This window comes from Harmonia axyridis, chromosome 4 (assembly GCF_914767665.1).
Source record: "Harmonia axyridis chromosome 4, icHarAxyr1.1, whole genome shotgun sequence".
Taxonomy (NCBI): domain Eukaryota; kingdom Metazoa; phylum Arthropoda; class Insecta; order Coleoptera; family Coccinellidae; genus Harmonia; species Harmonia axyridis.
In genome coordinates, this window is record NC_059504.1 from 6,912,428 (window position 1) to 6,929,311 (window position 16,884).

The 16,884-nt window shown below is 30.7% G+C and overlaps 4 protein-coding genes across 8 annotated transcripts; 3 read left to right on the forward strand and 1 right to left on the reverse strand.

The window, feature by feature from the left end:
- The first annotated feature begins 259 nt into the window (after nucleotides 1-259).
- LOC123677676 (protein DDI1 homolog 2) lies at nucleotides 260-7,637 on the forward strand. 4 transcript variants are annotated; one of them, XM_045614341.1, is made up of 6 exons: nucleotides 260-625; nucleotides 1,371-1,568; nucleotides 3,482-3,640; nucleotides 3,830-4,062; nucleotides 4,116-4,308; nucleotides 6,706-7,637. In XM_045614341.1, exons 1-6 carry the CDS (start codon nucleotides 367-369, stop codon nucleotides 6,924-6,926), a joined length of 1,263 nt encoding a protein of 420 aa, XP_045470297.1. In that variant the 5' UTR covers nucleotides 260-366; the 3' UTR covers nucleotides 6,927-7,637. The 4 variants fall into 4 exon arrangements, with proteins under 4 accessions (XP_045470297.1, XP_045470296.1, XP_045470298.1 ...); XM_045614340.1 differs by having other exon boundaries at nucleotides 262-625; nucleotides 3,386-3,640; XM_045614342.1 differs by lacking the exon at nucleotides 6,706-7,637 and adding an exon at nucleotides 5,324-5,506 and having other exon boundaries at nucleotides 263-625; nucleotides 3,386-3,640.
- Nucleotides 7,638-7,728: 91 nt separating this feature from the next.
- On the reverse strand, nucleotides 7,729-8,833 carry LOC123677677 (B-cell receptor-associated protein 31). Its single transcript, XM_045614344.1, has 2 exons — nucleotides 8,687-8,833; nucleotides 7,729-8,637 (listed from the first exon to the last, which is right to left on the reverse strand). Exon 2 carries the CDS (start codon nucleotides 8,592-8,594, stop codon nucleotides 7,905-7,907), a length of 690 nt encoding a protein of 229 aa, XP_045470300.1. The 5' UTR covers nucleotides 8,595-8,637; nucleotides 8,687-8,833; the 3' UTR covers nucleotides 7,729-7,904.
- A 1,134-nt stretch (nucleotides 8,834-9,967) lies between these two features.
- LOC123677887 (putative neutral sphingomyelinase) lies at nucleotides 9,968-12,626 on the forward strand. Of its 2 annotated transcripts, XM_045614616.1 has the most exons (5): nucleotides 9,968-10,287; nucleotides 10,342-10,515; nucleotides 10,835-11,018; nucleotides 11,347-11,504; nucleotides 11,674-12,626. In XM_045614616.1, exons 1-5 carry the CDS (start codon nucleotides 10,250-10,252, stop codon nucleotides 12,308-12,310), a joined length of 1,191 nt encoding a protein of 396 aa, XP_045470572.1. In that variant the 5' UTR covers nucleotides 9,968-10,249; the 3' UTR covers nucleotides 12,311-12,626. The 2 variants fall into 2 exon arrangements, with proteins under 2 accessions (XP_045470572.1, XP_045470573.1); XM_045614617.1 differs by lacking the exons at nucleotides 9,968-10,287; nucleotides 10,342-10,515 and adding an exon at nucleotides 10,544-10,771.
- A 1,314-nt stretch (nucleotides 12,627-13,940) lies between these two features.
- On the forward strand, nucleotides 13,941-15,948 carry LOC123677888 (chromobox protein homolog 3-like). The gene is made up of 3 exons (XM_045614618.1): nucleotides 13,941-14,085; nucleotides 14,258-14,564; nucleotides 15,064-15,948. The coding sequence occupies exons 2-3, from the start codon at nucleotides 14,262-14,264 to the stop codon at nucleotides 15,751-15,753; spliced, it is 993 nt and encodes a 330-aa protein (XP_045470574.1). The 5' UTR covers nucleotides 13,941-14,085; nucleotides 14,258-14,261; the 3' UTR covers nucleotides 15,754-15,948.
- The last annotated feature ends 936 nt before the right edge of the window (nucleotides 15,949-16,884 follow it).

The window sequence follows — 16,884 nt, forward strand, 5'->3', positions numbered from 1 at the left end:
GAAAATTAACTGTACTTTTCACACAGAATAAATAATGATATTCTTTGAAATTTCTGTTCCCGAATTTTTGAAAAAATTAAAAATTCCTGAGATGAAAATGTTGACAAAAATGTAGCAACATATTAAATAAACTAATAAGAAAAAGTTCAATATATAATGGAGATATTATGGTTGTTTACTTGTTCTTGGACCCCCTACTTCATAAAAATATCACACAATCACAGAAATATTTGACATTTAACGTAAAACAGTTTTGTTTATGATGTTGGATGTGGAATAGGTTAAAGTTTGTTATGCAGTTTTGTGGATATTTCCTTTAATTGTTTGGTTTTATATTTTACAAATTCTCGCTATTTTATTTCTGAAATGAAGGTCACAGTTACAACTTTAACTGATTACATTTTCGTGTTAGATGTATCAGAAGATTTAGAATTAGAGAATTTCAAAGCGTTCTGTGAAATAGAATCTGGATTTCCTGCATCAGAAATAATTATTGCTTTCAATGGAAGACCTTTGATGGATAACAAAATGTCTTTAAAAGACTTTGGTATAAGGGATGGAGATGCAGTTATTTTACAGCATTTATTAAGTTCTGGTACTCAATCTCAAAGTAGTCTGGAGCAAGGTAAGAATTATAAATTTTCTTATTAGAAGTAAAATATATTAAAATGCGTTCATTGAACCTGAATGAGTTTTCATTATTCTCGGAGGTCAAATGCAGTCATATTTTTATGCACTTTTGTTTACCATTTCAAAAGTATTTTTAGAAGGTGAAAGTGAATTCATTTCAGGTGTATTTTTGGAATCAATTGTTGTCAACAGAGGCTTGAAATGAATTTGTTTCAAGAAAATTGAAACCATGACATTTTGAAGTATTTAATTTTGTCATTCAAACTTTTACCAAATTGTTCAAGTCTCATAGTCATTTTCAAAATCAGAATTTTTGGAATGTGAGGAACAACCTAATGGGAATTATTTAGTCATGTCTCGCTGCAGCCGGTAGAACCAATTTTGAATTAACTTTCATATGGAAAATATTGAAGGAATATAATTGAAATTAGACACTACCAGATATTTCCCTGAATATGCATGCCTTTTTCCCAAGTAATCAATAAGAATCAGTAAGAATATTGAATGCATTCAGATTGGAAAATTAAGTGGAAGATTGTTTTCTAAATGTTGAATAAAGGATTTATGCTAATCATAATAAAAGTATACTGAGAAAAAAATGCTAAGTGATTCTAATTAAGTGTTAATTTTGCTTGAAATTAGTAGATGTATTATGGTTTTTCTTTTTTACTGCATAACATCTGGTAGTTTCTGATTTCAATTATATTAAAAATGGTGAGTTCATCTCTCTATCTTTCCAGTTCCTGCTTTTGACTTCAGTGGGATAGAAATACCTGGATCTTCGACTTCAAGAGGAGGTAATTTCCATCAAAGTGGAAGACCATCAGAAGATGATCCTAAATTGATAAGAGATATGTTTCTTGCCAATCCAGACCAACTAGCACTCTTGAAGCAGAACAATCCAAGATTGGCAGAAGCATTGTTAAGTGGAAATATTGGTAAGAAAATCATTTTAATATTGATCAAGCAAATTCTGCATAAAAATATCTGATTCAATTTGAGTAAAATACATTTTTTAATTATAAAAAAAAAATATGACAAAACTTGACAGATATGTATCTGTAATAGAATTTGTGACTATTATTTTATGAATTATATTTTTCGAATATATTCATTCATTGTTTTTGATTGAGGCTGGACTTTCTGCTGAAAAAGCTGGGAATTCTTTTAAGCTGAAATAATACTTTGAAACATTTTGTTATATTTAAATTAATGATACGTTAAATAATTTATGTTTTTCTCTGCTCAGTATCCCATTGACATTCAGTCAAAAAATTCCAAAAATCTCCTCATGTTATGCTAAGTATATATGTTTTAATAGTTGCATTAATAATTTCTCTCCATACTGGACATAGTGATGATACTACTCAAATAATTTCTACATCGCAAAATGCACCACTAATAGAAAGCACTACATTTTCTTCTTATCCCATGACAACAAAGACATATGCAAAAAAGGAAGTGAGCACTATGAATAATCTCCCAAGCAAAGAAAGATTAGAAACTATTAATCATTTATTAGGCGATTTAATAAACAAGTTAAAAGATTATCGTTCTAAACGAGAAAAAGCCGAAAACAAACTTTCTAATGTGTCGTTGAAACCACTTGTCCGTAAAAAAAGAACCAGAAGAGTTTGGAGTGAATGGAGTCCCTGGACACCATGTAGTGTATCTTGTGGTAGAGGAAGAATGATTAGATGGAGACACTGTTTGAAGAACTGTAATGGTATAGAAACAGAAATGGAAGAAAAAGTTTGTCAGTTACCTTGCTGTCGCTCGAAATTATTTGGAATGATAGGATTATAATTCTCGATTTCAATCATATTTTTATTTTATTTATAAGAAATACATTTATTATACTATCTTGTCTACATTAAATAATTTTGTAAGAAAATCTCAAAATTAATCAGAATTGAGCCAAACTTCATTGCAGAACTTTAATCTAAAAGGAAAATTTTCCCATTTCATCAAATTTTCATTCTTTCGATAATCAGTAAATCAATTGATGTAATTAGCGCTCTGAAGATCACTTGTGTAATTTTCAGCTTATATTATGATACGCAAGAAGTCATACCATCTGCTAATACATAGTGTTCTACAAGTTATTGACAAACTTTGGCAGATAATAGTTGTGTTCATTCTGAACATTTTTTTCTCTATGAACATAGGTCCAATTCGTTAAAAATAATTTTCAAGGTGTGTTGTTTTATGTATTATTCGCAAAGGTCTACTTATACCTCGTACTAATATAGAAATAGTATATTGTGCAACAAATGAGGAAAGTCCAACTTTTCTCGCGAGTGTGGAAGTTTGTGGCACGAGCCTGTAAGGCGAGTGCCGCAAACACACGAGCGAGAAAAGGACTTTCTTCACATGTTGCACACTATACTTTTCCTATAACTGCACTAATTTCAATAATTCAAGAAATGGACTTGATTCAAATCAAAATGGCCTTCGTTGACAGTATGTGCCAATTTATTGCGTTTCCATAGAAACGACTCAAAAGCCCAAATTCATTGGTCTACCAAGCTAGGTGTGGGTAAAGTGCCGTGAGAAATAATATTTCCCACAGTATGAGCAATACATAGTTTTGAAATAGAGTAAGCTATGAAGAATACGCTACTTTTCATAGCAGTTGTAGGAAAACTATGTTTTATTGAACATCTACACTCCTTGAATGAAAAAGGACCACATCCACATTCATTAATGTGAATTCGAATTTATAGATTTTAATGCGCATATTTTTGCTTTGCAGAAGCATTTGCAGGTGTTCTTCGCGAACAAGTAGTAAATAGGCAGGAGAGAGAACAACAAAGACTGAGAATGATTAATGCTGATCCTTTTGATACAGAGGCCCAACGTCTCATAGCCGAAGAAATTAGACAGAAGAATATTGAGGCTAATATGGAAGCAGCTATGGAGTATAATCCAGAATCCTTCGGAACCGTGGTTATGCTGTACATCAACTGTCGAGTTAATGGGTATCCTGTTAAAGCATTTATAGACTCTGGTAAATGATAAACTTCAATTTGAATAATTTTTGAAATATCGAATTTTCAATCATTCCTATCCCATTTTTTTGATGTTTTCAATTATCACGTTCAAGCATGTACTAATGCCTTTTTCTAAGCTATCTTAAAGGCCTATGGGAGCAGGAATTTGAAATAAATGCGGTTTATTTCAAATTAGCATGTTTCAGGTGCTCAAACCACAATAATGTCAAGCAGTTGTGCTGAGCGATGTAATATTATGAGATTAGTAGATACCAGATGGGCAGGTATTGCCAAAGGAGTCGGTATTCAAAAAATTATAGGCAGAATTCACATGGTGCAAATACAAATAGAGAATGACTATTTAATCACAAGTTTTTCCGTTTTGGAAGAACAGCCAATGGATATGTTATTGGGATTAGATATGTTGAAAAGACATCAGGTATAAAAATTTGATTGATCAGCAGTTTTCAGATTAATTAAGCTTTTTTTCAGTGTTGTATAGATTTAAGGAAAAACGTACTCAGAATTGGAACAACTGGTACAGAGACTCCATTCCTTTCTGAAAGAGAACTTCCAGAATGTGCCAGATTGAGTTCGGCATCAGAAGAAGATGTTATAGAGAGATCAAGAAAAGAAGCTGAAGAAAAAGCTTTGAAAGATGCTATTCAAAACAGCAGACAAAGTGGTATGTAGTCGTCTATATTCTCTAACCTAACGCTATCGCAGTTATGAAAAAAAATTAGCAATATATAAAGTTCATGTTCACAATTAGTATTTTGCATTTGGAATTATTCAAAGTAGGGTTTAGTGGATATAACAATAATTATTGTCATGTATCAATATTGTTTCATCATTCAAACATGATGTTTTACTTAAAACATTAGAATTAGATTCGACTCACTTCAGCAACAATGTTTATAAAGTTAAAACTTCCATTAGAAGTTCTACTTGGGAATGTTTCAGTGAAAGATTAAAAATTATGAACTAACCTACTAACAAATTTGGTGTTTTTACTTTTTACATGGTTAATCCTAAGATGCATAGAAAACCTGGTGTGTCTACTTATACTTGTAAAACTTTCAGACAAAACAGGGCATTTTTCAGATTTATTCCTACTTGATTTCGAAGGATCGCGTCTGTTTCAGATGGCGCATACATCGTTTATATTTGACATTTCTCTCGATTCTCAGCTCTCGTGACCTTTGAGTATAGTATAGAACAATAATATTTTATATTCTATGCTCGTAACAACCTTTAATACTCTGTTATTATATTCCATTAATTTCATCAAAAATTCGATAGGAATTGAATTGTAATTTATTGTGAAAGTTTGTAAACTCTAAAATCAGTATTTCATTTTTAAACGGCGCCAGGCAGATAGCGGGAATTCGAAAATTTCTGAAGAGCGCCACCTTACAGAACTCTGGTGAAGCAGAACACCAAAGCAACCGGTGGATATTTTGAAAAGTCTGAAACAAAATTAATCAGTACACACACCAGGGATTCTATGCAACTAAGTTAGTCCTTACCCGTAAATTGGACTCCAACGTAACCTACTAACCATTACATGAAATATTCTCAAGTTCAAGATTGTTTGTAGAATTCACTAATTAGGTGCATGTATGAATATATTCAACCTATCATTTAAATTATATGAGAATTCATTGCATTGAAATAATATTTTAATATCTCTTTTGAAGCTGGTAATAGCAGTAGTAGAAGATGTGACAAACATTCACATAGAAGTGGTACTGGTTCCCCTCCTTGTAAAAAGTCCCATCACTGATGAAACTGTCACTCCCAGATTATTCCTTCAATATCCTTTATTTTATAATTGTTATAATATAAACAATAGATTGAAAATAAATCGATTTCTAATCCTGGATTGATTTTTAATGGTATAAGAAACTCAATCATAATGCTAGAATTTCTCCATAAAAAAAAGATTTTTCTCTGATTTTTAGCGGGAGTGTAGGTATATAAGTTAATTGACATTGACCGCTGTTCAAGTATCAATCTTTTAATTTTATTATATGTTTTGTTGCTTGTATTAATATTGAAAATCTGATATTAATCTTTTAAAAATTGAACAAAAAATCAATTCACATAAAAAATACTTAACGACTGAATTAAATTTCATTTTTGGCTCAAAATAATTTAAAATCAGTAGTTCTACCCAACCCTATTCAGCTTCTACGCAAAGTCTATTTCTCAAAAATGAATTTCAAATATAGAGAATAATAATGATGAGAAGAAATCATTATGACTAATCTTCAGATTGCCTTATGAAGTCAACATATAGGGTATGGTCCGTATATCGCCGAGAATTTCAGAGTGGTTTTCAATATTTCAGGTAACCTGCTTCGTGTTAACGGATCTCTTGACACTTGTCAATGGTCAACTAAATTTTTCATTGACAGAATTTTGGAAGTTATAAATGGTTGATCTCTTTTAATTTGTAAATAACAAATAGTTATTAATGTCTCTGAAGGATATTTGTTTCATAATTGAAATTATAAAGTTTTTGAGTGTTAGAATTCATGGAAAATATTCATAAACAATAATCTGAAAATTAAAATGACAACAGCCAACCGGAGTGGGCGTGGTTATAGTCACTGTAGGCGTGGTTAGCAAACCTAACCTGAATAAAAGTACGGTTGCTCTGGTGACATATAACTCACCGAAGCTTGAGGAAATAGTCACCGGTTTTTGAGGAATTTGACATATACGGACTACCAACTTACTAACCAAGGTGATATACGGACCATAACCCTTTGTTAACAAAATAAATTCTGTTTTAATCATGTCAAGATGAACTTTCTCATCGACTGACCAAAATATACAATGTCATTGTAAAATGTCCATTATAGCTTCTGGAGAAAGTTTTATTAGAATTAAGTCTTAAACTTGCCAAAGCATATAAAAATCACTTGGGAAACCCACGAACATTGAACATTCCTGCCTAACCTCGCTAATATATTTGGATATTTTTTGCCTAGCTTGCTCTGAATATTTCTACCTGAACTTGGTGCTGTGACCCCTAAAATCCCAGCTTTTACATTAAGAACTGTTATACTTTCAGCTCAAATAGCTAGTTCCAGTTCTAGTTCTCAACCAATGATAACCAGTACAACATCGAACTCCTTTCAAATATCTGAGGGCGATAAATTCACTGAACAAAGTGTTCAAGAAATCGTACAAGTAGGATTCACCAGAGAGCAAGCGATACTCGAACTCAGAAGGTTCAATGGAGATAAAACTCAAGCGATGGCAGCTTTATTTGCGAAGTCACTTAAATTTTGAAATATATTTAAGGGTTTTTAGTTAGATGAATCGAATTTATATAATTTGCTGACACTTATCACTGGTAATTTCATAAATTCTTATAAGAAATTTGTTTGATTTTCGATTCTTTTAAATTTAACGGAAATTTTTAATATGTATTGGGTGAATTCATAAACAGATCGAGAATTACTTGATTAATAATTGTCTTTTGACCACATTTCAATAATGATGATTTTTGCTTACTTCTAATTGGAAACAATCTGGATTTATAGAAAACAGAGGAGATTCATAAAAACCTTTTGAATAAAATACTTTGTATTGTCAAGATATTATAAAATCTAATGAGTTCTATTATTTATGACAATACTTCAGGTATTCTAATTATTAATTTTTTTATATTTACTGATATTGACAACAACTAATTCTATTCGACACCAAAGAAATAACAACCCTAAATTTTTAATTGAAGGTTACTCAATTGAATCTTCAACTTCTTACTTTCCATCAGAAAAACTATTAGCCCACAAATTTTATTGTTTTATAATAAATAACCTGTCTTTTGTCATTATGAATGCAGATTTTTGTGTGATGTGGTGGAGGTAAAGGTTAAATGAGTTGTATGTACTGAATGAACAACCAGATGGAAATGTACACTAAAAAAATTGATTTTTCGCTTATCTATAGAATTGGACTGTTCCATTTGAAGGATTAAATACATTTTTTTAAATATTTTGGTGTTTCATCACAAACCTAAGTAGCAACATGTGTTGTCATAATTTCAAATTAAGATGTGAAAATATTTTTTATTAATGAAAGCTAATTTTTAAAACAAGGTATTTATTTGAACAAAAAAAAAGAGTATTGAAAAAACCCTAAAACATAAAATCCATAACAAAGGCACAATATATTAATTATTAGAAATTCTTATTATATGTCAGTTAATAAATATAGCTGGAACCTAACCATAACATATATGCAGGTAATCAAAAAAAACAATTATTCACTTTTCTTATCCCCAGAACTGATTGTGATTTTTTTCTGAAGCTTACTGTGCTCTTCAGCTAAGCGATCGTATTCCTTGGCCAAATTATTTGCTTGAGTTTTTACAGCTGATTGGTTTGCCTCAGCAGTTTTCAATTTTTCTTTCAACTCTGATATTTCAGATTTTAATTCGTTAATTTCTTTATCATGAGCTTCATTGGATATATTATCTTTGGCATCTCCTTGCTGTTTGAGGAAAGTCCTAGCGGCTGCTGAAGCACTTTGGGCTTGTTTCATAGAGGCTTCTGATTGGGCCAATAGTGCTGCTTGAGAAGATATTAACATAACCAATCTTCTGATTACAAGAGATAAAAATAGAGAGAAGCCTGATATATAGAAATTTCTTTGTGCTCTGAACAATCTCATACTTTCCTGCATTTCTAGATCCAAATGGGCATGTCCATCTCTGTCTCCTTGGGGATTAGAGTATTTTCTCATTTCTCTTATAGCATCCAAGCAGAATAACACCAAAATTGCGAGAAGTATCATAAAATAAATACCGGCTTGATTTTTTATACCTTGGAGAAATCTCGACTTGAAAAGCGAATTCCATTTTCTTGGACTAGCTATTGGCAAAACTAAGAGAAGGACGACAGTTATTTCTGCATACAGAACACCTGCTATCAACGTCCACTGCAGACTCATCTTTATATGATATTTCTAAAAATAACACTATTGCCCAATTTGACTACAAAGAAAAAATTAATTTTCCAGTTTTACGTTGCTGTGAAACTGACCTATGACTTATTTGGAGAGCTTACGTTACGTTACGATATGTCAATGAGTGAATGAGTCATACTAATCTGTGGTACCGGTTCCAGACACAATTTTGAAACAAAACTTATTGGACTTTTGGATCCGTTCTTAGAAAATTAATAATTGAACATTAATATCCAACTATATTCAAAGGATAAAACCGAACAATTCACAATTTGTAATTATACATATAATGTCTATGAATTCGATTTGATTATATGGTGACATCTAAGATAAATAGCTCGAACTATGCTTTTGTAATGCCGTATATATTACAGGATTCTACACTTGGTTGGCTATTCTAAAGTTAAGTTCGGTAAATAGTGTATAGATGACTAGCAAGCTAATTTTCTAATGAATTGATATTTTTAAATTTTTCAAGATGAACCATAACTTCTGTGTTAGATCTGATTGAATTGACCTATTCAAAATGATGATTTATATTTTCGCGACCATAAGGATCAAAGTCATTGGAAAAGAGCTGAAAATTTACTCACAAAACTCAGAATATCTCGGAATTGAAACCTTTCAGAAGTTCAAATATCCCATATAGTCACCATGAAGATTTTATCCCGATATTATAAGTTGTTATGACCAAAAACATTTTCGGCATCCAAACTGCCGAAAATGCACCGAACTCTTTCAAAACTTAGATCATATAGCATACAAACACAGCACTATACATAACTATTTGGAAGGTTCAGACTTTGTCAACCAGATAGCAACAGATATTTACTTCAAAAGTTTAAAATTTTGCATAAATCAAAGCATACCCATTCACAAGCCTCAGATTTTATCCACCAGATGGCAGAATAAACTACCCATAAAATAATTCCCCAAAACACCAATTATCTCGAAATTGAGACCTTTTAGAAGCGAACTGATTGCAGATTTTTATATGGCATACTTAGATGCTTCTTCTAGATTCCGAATAAGGCATCGATTCTCAAAGTTGTCTACACCGCAAAAGCACAGTTTACACACGACTGGAATATCTCAAGTTTTGGGGCATGTATACCCATTTTACAAGCCTCAGAAATTGGTCACCAGAGGGCGAAGCAAATCGTCCTGATAATTCCTCTCACAAAATATCTCGGAATTGAGATTGAGACGTTTCAGAAGCAAATTAATTGCAGAGATGTAATCTGCGTGCTCAAATGTTTCTTCTATCCAATTTTTAAATCAAAGATTCAGGTTAATTTTCTAGAGGTCTATGGTTCAACCCAACCACAAATTAGTTTCAAATATTTATTTTATATATATACTTATGTATATATAGTCTAATATTTGTATATAGTTAATCTATGTACAATGATCTAATCATGCCAAATATCAAATAAAAATATATGTAGTATAGATTACATATTCTGTATTCAAACATGAATAAAATGTTCCTTTAAGCACATACTTAAATTGAGTGGCAAATATTAATAAAACCTTTGTGTTGACGTGTTCCTTTACCAAATGAACTGATTCTTTATAAATATAATAACGAGAAGTTGATATAATATTTGGTAATATTGAGTTAATTTTAATTGTTCAATATGGAGCTAGAGTTCAAAATCTTCACTTTAAATTGCTGGTATGTATTTTTCAAAATCTCATTGCATACCTACCACCATTTCAAAAATTTCAGGGGAATACCGTTTATATCTAAAAATTTACAAGAAAGAATTGATGCTATTGGAGATTTTTTAGTTAAAAACGATTATGATTGTGTTTGTCTGCAAGAAGTATGGACTTCAAAACAATTCTCACAAATCCAGGCTAAGATATCCAAGACACTGCCATATGGACATTATTTTTTCAGGTTAATATGAGCACGAATTTCGAAATAATTTCTTAATTTCCAGTCAATACAAGTAAAACACGCTCCGTGAATATCTGGACATAGATTGAAATCGGTCTCCTTTTCCTAATAAATAATAAAAAATTCTTCGGTATTAACAATTTCCACTCTTGTATAATATATCAAGATTAATTATTATTGCACTAGTTTCTAATAAGAAAGGAAAAAGTGATACCTCATGGTCAGTAGTAGTGATCAAATCATTTTATTCTAAATGGTTTGTTTGCTTCGAAAAGTAGTATTTCCTTCAATCACTGATAAATTTTCACATAAATTTCAGTGGATCATTAGGCTCTGGCATCTGTATGTTTTCAAAATATCCTATAGTGGATGTTTATTTTCATCAGTGGCCTGTGAACGGTTATATACATAAAGTACATCATGGGGATTGGTTTGGTGGAAAAGGAGTTGGTCTCTGTAAATTGCGTGTGGATAAATACTTAGTTAATGTATATACAGCTCATGTGAGTTTTAACTTCTATATTCAATGTCTTATACTGAAAATGTTTTTATTTGTTTACTAACAAAAGTAGTCATGATTAATAAACTAAAACATTTGGGAACTGATTCTATTCATTCTTTTTTATTTACATACAATTCATTATCATTCATTATATGTACTATAAATATTTTATTCTTGGGATACTTGAAATTAATAACTTTTCTCATCTTTTTTTACATCTTTCAATGATGCACGATAAATCAGATTGAGGCATACTAATAAATAAATCTTCATTTATCAAGTGTCGACTTCAACATTATTTTTATTGGTTCAATATGCCTTATTTTCAGCTACATGCCGAATATGATAGAATGAATGATGAATACAAAGCTCATCGTGTAATTCAGGCTTATGATACTGCTCAATTTATCCAATTCACCTCAGGAGGTGCTGACTTAATAGTTCTTGCAGGTGATTTGAACTCTGAGCCAGGAGATTTGGCTTACAGGTAAATATGCTTCTTGGATCACAAGTTCTCAATCAATAGTGGATTAAATAGTATCTCTACCATCAAAAAATATTAGTTTAATAATAGATTTTCATCACATATCAGTTGTTTCTATTCTATTCTTGAATAAATGGAATAAAATAACATTTATTTATTATTATTTATTTAGATTACTCTCTACAATTCCAAGCTTAACTGATTCTTTTGTGGCTGCTGGACAAGAGGAAGATTTGAAATCAACAACAAATGAATCAATGTGGAATAGTTACACGCCATCAAAACTGAAGAAAACGGAAACATGTGGAAAACGTATTGATTACATAATGTACCATCCTGGATCTAGATTACAAGTATATCTCAAAAAATATGAAATGCCTCTAGAAAACAGAGTGCCTGATCAGCCATTTAGTTATTCCGATCACGAAGCAATTGTAGCAATATTTCATATTAATGGTGATCAGGCCAACGGTCTCATAGATAATTCTATTGAGAAGATTTCTCTCTTAGAAGAGAGTAGGTGTATACTGAATGAAGAACTGGATAAGTTGAAGTCAACGAGGAAATTTTATTTTCTGTGTAGTATTTTCCCGTTCTTGTTATTTATAATTTTCATTTTCATAGATGTACCTTTCAATTTTGCTTTACCATACAATATTTTTAGGAGTTTTCTTGTTGTTGTTACCGTATTTTATATTATTATGGGAACAATATGGAATAGGATAGAAACTAGTGGTGTTACCTCTTGTTTATTATCTATGGAAGTTGTTCTCAAAACTTTAAAATCAGGGAATTATTTAAATAGTTGATATTCACCTGATTATTAAGACATGTGAAACTTAAATATTTTTAAAGTTTATACAGTAGGCAAATATATTGTAAATTTTCTAAATAAGAATCTATATATCTAATATATTGAAAATCGTTTCGATTTATTACCAATGTGAAAATTATGGACCAAAAATAAATTCGAGTACTTATTTCTAACAGTTCTAATATTTGGGTCGACTTGGATTACAAAAAAACATTGTTTTTAGTTTTTGATGATTCATCATCCAAATGTTAAAATCATGCTCATTGTAATTGAATATTGAGTTTTTATTCAATAAAAAATATAAGAAGGAATAATTTTTATTTATGAGATTATTTTCACGGCATTCAGACAATTTTTTTTTCTTCAGCTTCTTCGGTGGCTTAGAGCATCGGACTAGTTAATCGGAGGTTGCGGGTTCGAGTCCCGCTCGAGGAGGTACTTTTTCCAAAATTAAAAAATTGTCTGAATGCCGTGAAAATAATTTTTATTATTTCCTACCATTTTTAAGTGTTCGAGGATATACTAAATATAATTTCATTGAATTTTTCAATACAGTCCTGATTGCCTGATTTGAGGAATGGATAACTTGCGATATAAATTTCAAGTTATTTGATATCAGTTACCTAACGATATTATTCAATCATTATTGATAAAATTGATTTTCACTCTTGTGACACAAAAACAATTAGTTTCAAAAATCAGCCATTTATTGTGACTGGCCACGACCTCAGAGTAAAAAACAGAGAGTATGGTCCAGATTTTAGTGCTTTAACTTTTGCGTCTATTCATGAAAAAAAATCCCATAAACATATATCGTAAGAAGCTTTGTTATCGAGATACAGGGTGTTAAAGTTTGAAAAAAAATCAGTTTTTTATTTATAACTCCAGTATTATTACATCCATTGTTTTGATTTTTAGGTATTATTGAAGTCTTGACAATGTAATGTTTGCCAAACTTATCCAGTGGCGTAGATATGGGACTGCGATGATCCTTCTCTTATTGAAAATCTACATCACTGTGTTTTTTGAAAACATTGTTTCATTTCTGAGATCCAGTGGCGTAGATATAGGGGTGAGATGATCCTTTTCTTATTGAGAATCTACACCACTGTTTTTTTCAAACATTGTTTCATTTCTGAGATCAACAAAACTTCAGAAAAAAATCTCTCGAATTTTTTTCAAAGAATGTACCATTTGCAAGATACTCGAGTACAAAACAAATACTTTCCAGATAAATCTACAAAAGTTATTTTTTCAAATTTTCTTATTAGTAATAAAACACATTCTGTGGTCACCAGAGAATACTCCATATTTAAGACTAGTGTGTGCTAGTAATAACAATAATAAGCCTTATATAAAAGATACTATGTACTAGACACACGCATTTCTAAAAAAGTCCAATATTAAATCAACTCAACCGTTACTTCTTTCTAATAATTTTGACTAGAATTATAATTTTGGCGCCAAATGATAGACCTTGCTTTCTATGGGTGTACACACAGAACACGAAACACATATCTTTAAGTAGATAACATACGAAATACCGATTATATTTAAGTTTACTCTTAATTGCTCATATATACTCCTTCGAATGAAAAAAATAATATAATTTTGTAGATTCAATGAATTATTTAATTTAAATTCCATAACACGAAAGAACCAACCATAGATTATCCCACCATTGAATTCATTTAATAATAACGTCCGCGCCATTGAATAAAAAGCGGCAGTGACTATAGCGTTGTGAAGAACTGCTTGCTCTTCTTATAGGTATTTAATTTGGAATTATTTTTACATTTTAATGAAAAGCCCATAATTAAAAATATTTAAATATATTTACCAATGAATTGTGCCTTTCACTATTGTCTTATTTGCCGTTTTTACAGTTCTCAAGATGTAAATCAATGGCCGCTAAAATACAACCGTTTTTTTAATTTTTTAGCAAAATGGCAAAAAAGAGGGTGGAAAAAAGTGATAGTGAAGAGGAAGAGTACTCTGTTGAAAAAATTATTGACCGAAGAGTTGTTAATGGCAAAGTGGAATATTTTTTAAAATGGAAAGGTTATGACAATGCTGATAATACTTGGGAGCCGGAAGACAATTTGGACTGTCCTGAGTTAATAGCAGCTTTTGAAAAGAATCGTAAAGCTAAAGGAAAAGCAGATGATGAATCTTCTAAGGACAAGAAGAGAAGACGAAGCAATTCTGAATCCTCAGATAAATCTGACGAATCAGAAGTAAAAAAAAAGGTGATAGAATTGTTTTGATCACATTCTTATTCATTTAAGTGGTTAAGTTTACCGACAATTCATAATTATACCTATGGTGGATTGCCAACATACTAAGAATATTTCCACATATTTATTATATTAAAAATAAATAATCAAATATGTTGGGTCGGTTAGCAGAGTGTCAACAGGTGCCATGAGTAATAATAAATATTGTAGATTGTAGTTTAATCAGAACTACAGCTCTTATGATGGTCCCACAATAATACAAATTTGTTATGAATATATACACCATATTTGAATATTGATTATTCATCATTACTATTGATAGGTTATTGTTAATGATAATAATGACAAAATAACTTGCCAAAGCATGTCATGCATTGTAATGTAATAAATTGTGTTTATTCATTTTATATGTATGTATTTAAATATTTCATAATTCCCTTTTGAAATTTCAAGATCATCTTTATCTATCAATGTCCCTGTTCTAATTTCTCTTGGTTCTATTTTTTTACAGAATGAGAAAAAAAAGGCTACTCCAGAATCAGAAGATGATGGAAAAAAGAGAAATAAAAAAAACAAAGTAGATTCTGATTCAGAAGATGAAGGGAAGAAGAAATTGAAGAAAACTGTAGAAAAAAAAGTGGATTCAGAATCTGAGGATGATAAAAAGGGTAAAAAAACTAAAAAAGGTAAATCAGTAGAAGTAATTGAATCTGAAACAGACAAAAAGTCTAAAAAGACTGAATCTAAGAAAGATGATGACTCTTCCAAAAAAAGAAATAAGGTTGCCAAAAATGATAAGGATGAAAAGAAAAAAGTTTTAACAGATTCTGATTCTTCAGTTGATGATAAAGTGAATAGGAAAAGAACAAAGAAAACTGAATTGAAGAAAGTAAGTAAAAAACAAGTTGAACAATCAGATTCGTCTGATGATGAAAAAAGCAAAGCAAAGAAGACAGAAAAAAAAACTGATAAAAAAAATGATAGGTCAAGTAATAAAGAAAAAACAGGTTTTGATAAAGGTTTAGAAGCTGAAAAAATTATTGGAGCCTCAGACACTACAGGACAACTCATGTTTCTCATTAAATTCAAGGACTCTGACGACACAGACCTGGTTCCTGCAAAAATAGCTAATGTTAAATGCCCCCAAGTTGTAATCCAATTTTATGAAGAAAGATTGGCCTGGCATTCCCCTGATGACTGAATCTCTAAAATTGTCATCAAAATAGATTTAAAGGACATATTGATGTTTTTGTTCTTTTGTCAGTAAGTTATGAATTCATACTGATGATTTTCAAAGTTAAATTTATATTTTTGTAGTATTACATTAAGTTCAGAATTATCAATTTACTTGAAAATAGATTTTATGTGAAACTTTAATATAATTGAAGTAATCTTACTTTGTTTTTATTGCTCAGCTTCTATTAATAATAAATCGTAATAAACTTCCAATTTTTTTTTTTTGAATTAGGTACTTAAAGAAACAAAATTGATGAAAATGAGGAAAAAATTCAATAAAAATTTTGTCTTATTCCTAGTGTAAAGCTTTTGACGTGAACTATTGGAATTGGTATAAATGCAGTTACTATATAATATTGACCCTCCTAGCATTTCCTATACGTCCAAATCTTGGATAGTTGAAAATTGAATTGATGGTTTTTATTACAATAAAGTGATTTTATTTATTAGGTTTTTTGTTTTTTGGATCGTTTGGTCGAGAGAATCCCATGCCTTAGAGATCGCAAAAGAAGTTGTTTTTAGGCTATGCAATTTGAGCTGCCCTTCTATGTTCTTCCTCAAAATTTGAGTTGAGATGAAATTCAAATTATTTTAGTGTAGCTGAATTGAACGTTCTGCAAATTTGTTACTGTCTGAATATCGAGGCTTTGGTATTATAATACCTGAAAATGCGACTTTATTGAAAAGCACAGTGAGCGATATGAATCTTGGGTATAATATACAGGGTGTTGTATGAGATGGTGGCCATAGCTTAGTGTTGAATGAAGGTCTTTCAGAAAAGTAGCTTGTGTATCCTGAAGTTTTGAAGATACAGGGTGTTGGCCTTAATTTCTGATACCCATAACTTGGGAATCAGCAGTCCAATATTTATTTTGTGCGTTATTACTTCATTTGAAAAATTTCATATTTTTCTTCTAATGAATTGAAATAATTTTATTTTATTCAATTTTACGTATTCCAGTTTGTCTCTTCCAAGATGAGCGCAAACGACAGTGTTCAACATATGGAATTTTCATAATTGAATATTCTAAAATAAGTTGCAGAATGGGCTACTATTAAAACACGAATGCGAAATTCAAGAACGAGTTTGCCTTCT

Excerpts from the sequence above, each read along its gene's own strand:
- LOC123677676 (XM_045614340.1), top strand. The coding sequence starts at position 367 with ATGAAGGTCACAGTTACAACTTTAACTGATTACATTTTCGTGTTAGAT. Across the intron at positions 626-1,370 it reads TCAAAGTAGTCTGGAGCAAG|TTCCTGCTTTTGACTTCAGT; the intron begins GTAAGAATTATA and ends CTATCTTTCCAG. Across the intron at positions 4,063-4,115 it reads ATATGTTGAAAAGACATCAG|TGTTGTATAGATTTAAGGAA; the intron begins GTATAAAAATTT and ends GCTTTTTTTCAG.
- LOC123677677 (XM_045614344.1), bottom strand. The coding sequence starts at position 8,594 with ATGAGTCTGCAGTGGACGTTGATAGCAGGTGTTCTGTATGCAGAAATA.
- LOC123677887 (XM_045614616.1), top strand. The coding sequence starts at position 10,250 with ATGGAGCTAGAGTTCAAAATCTTCACTTTAAATTGCTG. Across the intron at positions 10,516-10,834 it reads TATGGACATTATTTTTTCAG|TGGATCATTAGGCTCTGGCA; the intron begins GTTAATATGAGC and ends CATAAATTTCAG. Across the intron at positions 11,505-11,673 it reads CCAGGAGATTTGGCTTACAG|ATTACTCTCTACAATTCCAA; the intron begins GTAAATATGCTT and ends TTATTTATTTAG.
- LOC123677888 (XM_045614618.1), top strand. The coding sequence starts at position 14,262 with ATGGCAAAAAAGAGGGTGGAAAAAAGTGATAGTGAAGAGGAAGAGTAC. Across the intron at positions 14,565-15,063 it reads AATCAGAAGTAAAAAAAAAG|AATGAGAAAAAAAAGGCTAC; the intron begins GTGATAGAATTG and ends ATTTTTTTACAG.